The sequence below is a fragment of the Triticum aestivum genome, chromosome 4A (genome assembly GCF_018294505.1).
Source record: "Triticum aestivum cultivar Chinese Spring chromosome 4A, IWGSC CS RefSeq v2.1, whole genome shotgun sequence".
Taxonomy (NCBI): Eukaryota; Viridiplantae; Streptophyta; class Magnoliopsida; order Poales; family Poaceae; genus Triticum; species Triticum aestivum.
The window spans coordinates 749,521,742-749,531,035 of record NC_057803.1 but is presented as its reverse complement, the minus strand read 5'-3'; the positions used below and the strand labels follow the sequence as shown (position 1 = coordinate 749,531,035).

At 47.1% G+C, this 9,294-nt stretch overlaps 1 protein-coding gene across 1 annotated transcript; it reads left to right on the top strand.

Annotated features, from left to right (window-relative positions):
* Window positions 1-4,357: 4,357 nt before the first annotated feature.
* On the top strand, window positions 4,358-6,630 carry LOC123083625 (probable leucine-rich repeat receptor-like protein kinase At1g35710). Its single transcript, XM_044505612.1, has one exon. It carries the CDS (start codon window positions 4,364-4,366, stop codon window positions 6,407-6,409), a length of 2,046 nt encoding a protein of 681 aa, XP_044361547.1. The 5' UTR covers window positions 4,358-4,363; the 3' UTR covers window positions 6,410-6,630.
* Window positions 6,631-9,294: the final 2,664 nt, after the last annotated feature.

Genomic DNA, 9,294 nt, shown 5'->3' with positions numbered 1-9,294 from the left:
CATTATCGGCGGCGGGGAGCTTGAGGATCTGTCTTCTTGAGTATAACACAAGGCCTACACATGTCGCAAGGACATCACATAGGAGTTTCCATGCCGCTTCCGGCTCATGATTTCATGTGCCGCCTCGTAGATATGCAATTTCCGGTGCTGAATCCCTAGCAGAGCAATTAATGGCTCAAATATTGCACGTGGGTCTGAAAAATGCGGTGGGCTGTAATGTGTCATGTGATGGCCCCCTTTTGAGAGCACGAGAATTTTCGAGGCCAACGGAGCAACATGACCCGCACTTCCTTCACAAGCGGGACACGTTCCCTCTAGATACCGAGAGACTAGCTCGGATATGGTGTGGTTTACAAGCGGCCTGAGGGGAGGCTTATTCGAAACATGCCCAAACTTTTCCCACACCCAAGGCCATGTGATGACACTATGCCAACTCTCGAGGAATTCCACCATGGTATGATTTTCTGAGGATTTAAACGGTTATAGGGGCCATGTGATGACACGGACGGAAAACTCAATGATGATGATGATCATGATGATGATCATAATAATAATAATAATAATAATAATAATAATAATAATAATAATAATAATAATAATAATAATAATAATTGAATAAAGCGCCGACATCCATCATTAGGAAGACGGCCTGTCACTATGAGTCTTCTCTGCCCGGAACATGTGAAGATTCAAAGTGATGGTCCATCTTCTTAATAGGAGTGTAATGAAGACCAAAGCTTATTGCGTCTGGACTATCCGACTATTTAAACCGGTCCTATTGCTTGTCTTTGGGCGAGGTGGGACTAATGTTTTGCTAAGAGCCGAAGCATCGCCGAGAGTTGCTATCGGCAAAAGCATTGCCTCTGTGACCATGCCATTAATCGCCGCCGGATGAGCCACGTGGCAACACGTCGCCGTGCGATGGTTGTTTGGCTCTCGGCAAATAGTGCCTTTGCCGAGTGTCACCATGTTGCCGAGTATGACTCCCGCCAATATCTTGTGTTTACCCAGCTATGCCTTTTTCCGAGAGGTATCCTCGGCGTCCGTGAGTTTGCCGAGCGCCCGTGCTTTAGCTCTCGGCGAAGAGCCTAGCACCCGACGTATAAGGAAATTCCAGTAGTGATCTCTCCGAGGTGTATACTCAAGAAGTTGAAGGAAATTGTGCACAATTCTGAATTTCCATAAAACGAGAAGAGTAATTTTTTGAGTTTCCTAGGCAAAGGAGTAAATTATACAGAAGCAATCGGTGTCCGTTTGTGGTCCCCTGGATGCACATTGGCGCGTCTAGTTCTTCTCCTCGGTCACTTTTTGGTGGCGTGACGAACATTACGTGGATGCACTCTCGCCGTGTGCATGCAGTAACCTCATCTTCAGCACCATCATTGAGACCGTCCATATCGCTTTAGATGTTCCCTGAGCGAATATACTTCACAAGTTGAAGGACCATTCATTACGTGGCGTAGTCATATGTACTGAAAGTTGACGTTGAATGCCTCATGCTTGGTCTGCCTTTGTTGTCTGTACTGAATGTTTGTATGTTCCCTGAGCGAACATACTTCAGAAGTAAATACAAGTTATATGTCAAATTCTGAGTCTCTGAATCCCACTTGGCTGCACATTGTATGGCAGTGATTTAGATGTTAAAAGAGGCCCTTAATTAAATAGCGTCCACATATATTCCAGCAACTACCATGAACTCTCCCCGGATGAATATACTTAAATATAGAAATTTTGTGTTGAATAGTCTTGGAATGTCGACACTTGCACAGCATCCACACAAATTTAGGGTAGCTGGCTTATCCATATGTGGTCTGCACTGTCCCATTCCTATCTGTAAAGAGTCTACCTAGCCACTCATCCCCTCATCACAAAAGGAAAGGAAGCATTTTTACACCCAAAAACCCAGCTGCTAAGAGCGAGCTATGGACCACGCAACAGGTGCCATGGGCAGCCTGATCCTCAAGCTGTCAGTAAATATCCTCTACAAACTACTACCTGAATGCCATCGTATACACCATTGCATCGTGTCACGCTCACAACTCACTACCACGCAATGCAGCTTGCAAGTTCCAACCCATCACATAGTTCATATTACCTACTCCTCCGATTCAAAACAAAAAAAGTGTAAAGCCACAACACTTTTGGATCGGGGGGAGTACTATAAACTGATATATCCTGAAGCTAAGAGAGATTCGGCGATGACGACTGGACAGAAAGGCTGAAAGTATGGCTGTTTAAAATTTTACAGCAGATGGCGTAGAACAACGAGGGAGGCAACAACTATTGCTTTTGAGCGGGCTCTGCAGTCCAGTAAATATTGACAGCCACGAGGATATTCCCAGGGTTGAATCGCCCGAATTCATGGTCCATGATTTGTATCTTCAGTAACATCTCCCCGGTCCCTGAAGTTGCAGTATTGACTGTTCACGTTGATTTTAATTTACCTCCACCCATGAGCGTCACGAATATGTTTAGTAATTGCTTAGCTGGGTGTTAACCCCAAAGCTCAAGGCACAAATCTGGGTGGGGGTAGACACTCTTTGCTGGGCAATTTTGGCATTGCCGTGATAATTTTGTTTTTAGGAACTTTTACATTTCTGCCCTTAGTTCAGTCCCACTAATCTATTTTACCCCTAATATTTTCCCATTAAATCGTGTCCGTAATGCTAAGCGCTTGGCAGCAGCCTGTGTAGCTTTATGTGTGTTTTGTACAGCTGCAGAAAATCAATCTGGCTTTTAGTTTCTGTCAGGTATTTTGGTTAGGCCAGTAAATCAAAGTGTTTGAATAATCTACGTACAGCATTGCCGTGTGAGAGGTGGAACACAGCCATCCACAGATCGGTCTGCACATTGCTCCAACACGAATGACTTGACCGCTAGCTGGAGCTGGCCGTAACTCTCATGTATAATACTCTCCGTCAGGCACGCATGGAAGGTTCCGCAGGCTAGCATACAGTCTGCATACGGTCTAGACTCTAGACGGGCATGGACAAAGCTGTGTTCGACTATTTATTGAAATTGTTGGTGGCGTGGTTGTGTTCACGACTTCACGGTCGTTGCGCGTGAAAAAACATCGTGGCGCTGTATTATTCCACTTCATGAACACACTTACGTAATTTTAGACACTCTATTATATTTTTGTGTAATAAAGTAGATTACTTAGTAAAATTACCAACTGGTAAGCCTGTCTATGAAAACAATAAACTATGAGCAACATATACTGTTAGATGATTTTAGCACATTATTGCTTCCTGTCTATATACATTAGTATTGGTTCGGTGAAGAAATGAAAAAAATTGATTACTTCTCCACTGCACAGGCCCAGAAAATCCGGAAGGTTTGTATACTCTCCGTCAGGCACGGCAAGTTCTGCAGACTCTCATTTCACAAAAAACAAAAAAGAAAGGAAAAGAAGGTTCTGCAGACTCATACGGTCCGCATACGATCTAGACTCTAGACGGGCAGGGACAAAGGTGTGGTCTACTATTTAGTGAAATTGTTGATGGCGTGGTTGTGTTCACGACTTCACTCTCATTGTGCGCGCAAAAATATCGTCATTGTATTATTCCGCTTCATGAACACCGTTATGTTATTTTAGACACTCCATTATATTTTTGTGTAATAAAGTAAAATTACCAACTAGTAAGCATGTCTATGAAATCAATAAACTACGAGCATATACTATGAGACGATTTTAGCACATAATTGCCTCCTGTCTATATACATTAGTATTGGTACGGTGAAGAAATGAAAAAATTGGGTTACCACTCCACCGCACAGGCGCACAGCTAGCACAGGTACGTCGTGCTTCTCCGCAGGCAGAAAATCGGGAAGGTTTGCGTATGTCCGCATCATATATACTGACTGACTGCAAAAAAATTACAGACATTATTTTAGTCTTGAATGATTCATAATCTTGTTGAACCGCATCATACACTTGACCGAGGATCGGCTTTTACAAAATAGTACATGAGATAGAGGGAGTATTATCTTAAGCAACAAGAGCCACAACACTCGTTCTGCCGCCTGGTTTTGGTCTATGTATCCATCGAATGTTTGGAAGCTAGTACAACATTATTGCTGTGCCGTGTGAGACATGCAACTCAGCCATCCGCAAATCAGTATGCATATGCCTCCGACACGAATGACGACTTGACCTCTTAGCTGGAGCTCGCCGTAACTCTCCAACAAGCATGGAAGGTTCTGCAGACTTCCATGGCCACACCTGTTCTCTTCTTTGACAAGTACTGTATTCCGTTAACATGTCGACCGATGTGTGCTCGACTATTTAATGTGCTGCCATTACTTCTCAAAAGAAAAACTACAGCCAATTCCATCCAACCTAGCTAGATAGCTAGCAGTCATGGAGATGGATCCACTACCCAAAATGCTTGCCTCTCTCATCATGACCATACTGATCATGACCATGATGGCCACCTCCGCCGCAGTTGCGTCGTCGGATGCAGCGGTGCTCGAAGGACAAGCAAGAGCACTCCTCGTCTGGAAAGATAGCCTCGACAACCAAAGCCAGCAAGGCCTGCGCTCCTGGGGAAACACGTCGACGCCTTGCAACTGGCGCGGCATCAGTTGCGATATCAGTGTGCACCGACAACAGCATTGGCCGGTGATCAACGGCATCTCTCTATGGGGTATGCGGCTGAGAGGGGCTCTGGAGTCCCTCAACTTCTCGGCCTTGAGGACCTTGACACGCCTCGACCTCTCGCACAACCTCCTCGCTGGGAGCATTCCTCCTAGTATCGAGGTCCTTGGCGAGCTCCATGCTCTCCTTTTGCAAGGCAACCAGATAAGAGGCTCAATCCCACTAGGTCTAGGAAATCTCACAAAATTACATTCCTTAATGCTTCATGAAAATGAACTCTTCGGTGAAATACTAAGTCAGATAGGCAACTTGAGTAGTCTTGTCACCCTCAACTTGTCAAACAATCACTTAGTTGGTCATATCCCTTGTGAAATAGGACACATGAAGCACTTAGTTGCATTAGATTTGTCCAGTAATGATCTTTTTGGTAAAATACCAAGCAGCATAGGTGGTTTGACCGAACTCACTAGCTTGTACCTTTACGGTAATCGACTTTCTGGACAAATTCCACGAGAACTAGGTTATCTTCTAAACTTAAAGGACCTGCAACTTGGCATCAACACACTGTCGGGTTTCATTCCACGAAATTTACATAATTTGACCAAGCTCACTGTGTTAATTCTAGGGGGAAACAAACTTTCCGGGTTAATTCCACAAAAAATAGATTACCTTTCGAACTTAGAGTACCTGGATCTTGGTGACAACATACTCCCGGGTTCCATCCCAAATAGCATAGGAAATTTGACCAAACTCATAGCGTTGTACATTTTCGTCAACCAACTTTCTGGACACATTCCTCGAGAACTAGGTTATCTTGAGAAGTTAGAGCGGTTGTATCTTGGCACTAACACCTTAATTGGTTCCATCCCGAATAGTATAGGAAATTTGACCAAACTCACAACCTTGTTCCTTTACAACAACCAACTTTCTGGACACATCCCTCAAGAACTAGGTTTCCTTGAGAACATAGAGAGGTTGACGCTTAGCAGAAACATGCTAACAAGCTCCATCCCAAATAGCATAGGAAATTTAACCAAACTCGCATCCTTGGACATTTTCATGAACCAAATTTGTGGACACATCCCTCGAGAACTAGGTCGCCTTGTGAACTTAGTGAGTCTGGATCTTGGCGCTAACACCCTAATTGGTTCCATTCCAAATAGCATAGGAAATTTGACCAAACTCACATACTTTTACATTTCCAGCAACCAAATTTCTGAACACATCCCTCGAGAACTAGGTCGCCTTGTGAACTTAGAGAGTTTGGATCTTGGCAATAACACCCTAACTGATGCCATCCCAAATAGCATAGGAAATTTGACCAAACTCAGAGGCTTGTACCTTTACGACAACCAACTTTCTGTACACATCCCTCGAGAACTAGGTCGCCTTGAGAACTTAGAGCAGTTGGTGCTTAGCAACAACACACTAACAGGTTTCATCCCAAATAGCATAGGAAATTTGACGAAACTCTACATTTTGTACCTTGATAATAACCAACTTTCTAGGCAAATTCCACAAGAACTAGGTTATTTAGTCAGCTTATACTACTTGGGGCTTAGCTACAACGCATTGACAGATTCCATCCCAAAAAAACTAGGCAATCTCACAGAACTCGCTGTCTTGTACCTCGACAATAACAAATTTTCCGGCCACATTCCACGAGAATTAAGTTATTTGGCCAACTTAAAGTGGTTGTCTCTTAGAAATAATGCACTAACAGGTCCCATCCCAAATAGCCTTGGCAATCTGACAGAACTCAAAAGGTTGGACTTTGGCCAGAACCAACTTTCGAGGCGAATTCCATAAGGAATAGCTTGGTTGTTGAATTTAGAGTACTTTTAGAGCTTAGTAACAACACACTAACAGATTTAACAACAAACAGCCTAGACTATCCTGTAGAATTATCTTTCTTGAGAAATTTCACAAGATGGCCCTGTCCTCATCCACCCCTCCTGCTGCTCCTCTCCTCTCCCGCAGCGCAAGCTCCTCCTGCGCAAGCTCCTCCTGCCGGACCCATCTCCTCCGCCTCCATGGTGCTGCTGCAAAAGCTCCTCTTCCGTGCTCGTCCTCACCGCCGCCACAGCCCACGCCCTCGCCGCCGGGTAACTCAACGCCAGCGTGCTCACTAGCGACTAGGCCACCATCATCGCGATGTCCACGCCGGCGGCCCCTTTCGCCCACGCCACCGACGTCATTGTCATTGCCGCGCTCTCCTGCGGGGACGCGCGCCTGGGCCGTCCCCGAAGCGGCCGCCGCCTCCGAGGACAGGGCCGACCTCAGGAGGATCCTACTAGGGTCCTCCAACCGCGCGGCCACCGTCGTCCCTAAGGCGGTCTCGTTCTCCAAGGTAGTGGGGAGCGGCGCGGGCTCAATGCTCCGGTACTGAAGCTCGGGATGCCACTGGCCGTGCAGCTTGCACGGTAGGTGCATTCGATGTGCAACCCCAGCGCGGCGCCGCTCCGGCCCACTGCTTCTGTGCTAATGCTGCTTAGGGATCGGATCATGCTTCTTTGCGTGGATTCTGCTCCTGTTGTTTGCTCCCTGCCTGCACTTGTCCTAAACTGGAGTCCCTACCTACAGAGTAAAGTGAGGAAAGCTACGGACAGCAGCATGTGAATTAGCGAGGAGGAGATTCCCTAAAGTTCCCAAGGTATGAATTATTATATTGCGCACGGTGTTGAGTAGATTTCAGAAACAAGTAGCCAAGCAATTTTGTAGTGCCTTTTTCTGTCTGACCTACTCCCTGAACAGCGATTACCCCCTGATGCTGCCGGTTTACGTCGACTGGAAAAAGGCAGCCGAGTCCAACGCCATCATATTCCGGTGAGTTTTAACTTGGTCCTGTGACTTTGCAGTCCGTTGCGTGCACGCAAAAGGGAAATGGAGCTCCCGTCTATAGGTATGACTAATTGTTGACATTGGCAGGCGTGGGTATTCGACTGAGAGCCAAAAAGGCCTACTGTTGGTAGAGAAACTTGATTACCTGCAGTCGAGGCGGCGAGTTCACATCTTCAGAGTTGGCCGCGTACTGCGCAGATCATGGCGTTCAGCGGCATCTCACCGCACCTTACTCCCCGCAGCAGAACGGGGTGGTAGAGAGGCGAAACCAGACGGTCGTGGGCATGGCTCGGAGCATGCTCAAGGCCATGAATGTGCCTGCTGAGTTGTGGGGGGAGGCAGTCACTCACCACGGCTGTCTATCTTCGTGCTGAATGCCAACTACTGTGCGTATGATTTTACTCTGTCCGACTCTATACGATGCCTAATCTAGTGGTGTGCTGCCGTTTGGATCAGGAGTTGAAGCGCTCGATCTGCTATGTCGTATGAAATTGGACAAGCAAGAGTCGTACGCATAGCAAGACTCGTGCTGAATAGATCGTACACCAGAAGCGTCCAAGGCAAGACTGTTTGAGGCATGGTATGACGGCAAGCCAGATGTGCATTTATTGCGCGTTTTTGGTTGCAGGGCTCACGCAAAGATCACGAGGCCCTCGTTGAAGAAACTTGACGCCCGCAGCTCTCCCGGCGGTGATGCTTGGGTACGAGCCGGGCGGCAAGGCGTACCGGCTCTACGATCCCACCGCCAAGTGTGTGATTGTGTCCCGTGATGTGGTGTACGAGGAAGGACGTCCCTGTGACTGGGACTCCTGCAGCGACCACGGCGCGGAGACCACATTCACCAGGGTTTTGCACGGGAAGGAGAAGAGCACAAGGTGCTGCGTCTGAACTCTGAAGAAGGCACTTTATGGACTGCATCAAGCACCACGGGCATGGAATCAAAAACTTGATGCTACATTTTTTGATCTCGGTTTCAGGAGCAGTCCATTCAAGAGATCTGTGTAACTGAGGGGCACCGGCAGGCTGATTCTTGGTATGTACGTTGATGATCTAATTGTCACCGGAGCAGATACAGGTGAAGCGACACTGTTCAAGGAGCAGATGATGAGCAAGTTTAAGATGAGTGTGTTGGAATTGATCTACGGTTATAACAAACTGAGACAAAGAAGGGGAGGATTTGCATCCCCAGTACATGCCCTGATCGGGGGCATTGACCCAACTTTTGGTTTTGGTCCCTGTCCCCTTCGCACCACTTACAAAATGAGGAGGTCGTACCCCTTGGGGTGTAACACACGTACGGGTTAGCACCCGGTTACTCCTAACAGCCGATCCTGAAAGGGTGCTTAAGGGGATCAGAAGACCACCACCACCGCCGGCCACCTCCAGGTCCGTGCCGGCGGCATCCTTCATGTCTGCTACATTGCCTGCTGATGCCCTTCCTCCCGACGATCTTCTCACTGCTGGAGATGCTAAGGTGGAGCCAGGGGCTATCCTGTTAATGGATCAAGATATTCACGGTTAGTAACCACTATTCTGCTTGATGGGTGTTCTAATCAAGAGATCCAGATCCTAGTTATCTTAACTCTAAAGTATTATTGTTAACAGAGTGATCTAGGTGTGCTTAGCTACTACCTCGGCATAGAAGTTGATCAAAGCAGCTCGGGCATCATCCTGTCTCAAGGAGAATACGCCAGCAAGCTGTTGGACAAGGCGGGCATGGGAGACTGCAACCCTGCACACAACCCCATGGAGCCGCGCCTGAAGCTGAGCAAGAAGTGCCCGAGTCCACCTACAGATGCCACGTTTTACAGAAGCGTGGTTGGGAGTCTCTGCTATCATGTACACACACGGAC

What these genes read in the sequence shown, in the direction of transcription:
- LOC123083625 (XM_044505612.1), top strand. Translation starts at nt 4,364, where the DNA reads ATGGAGATGGATCCACTACCCAAAATGCTTGCCTCTCTCATCATGACC.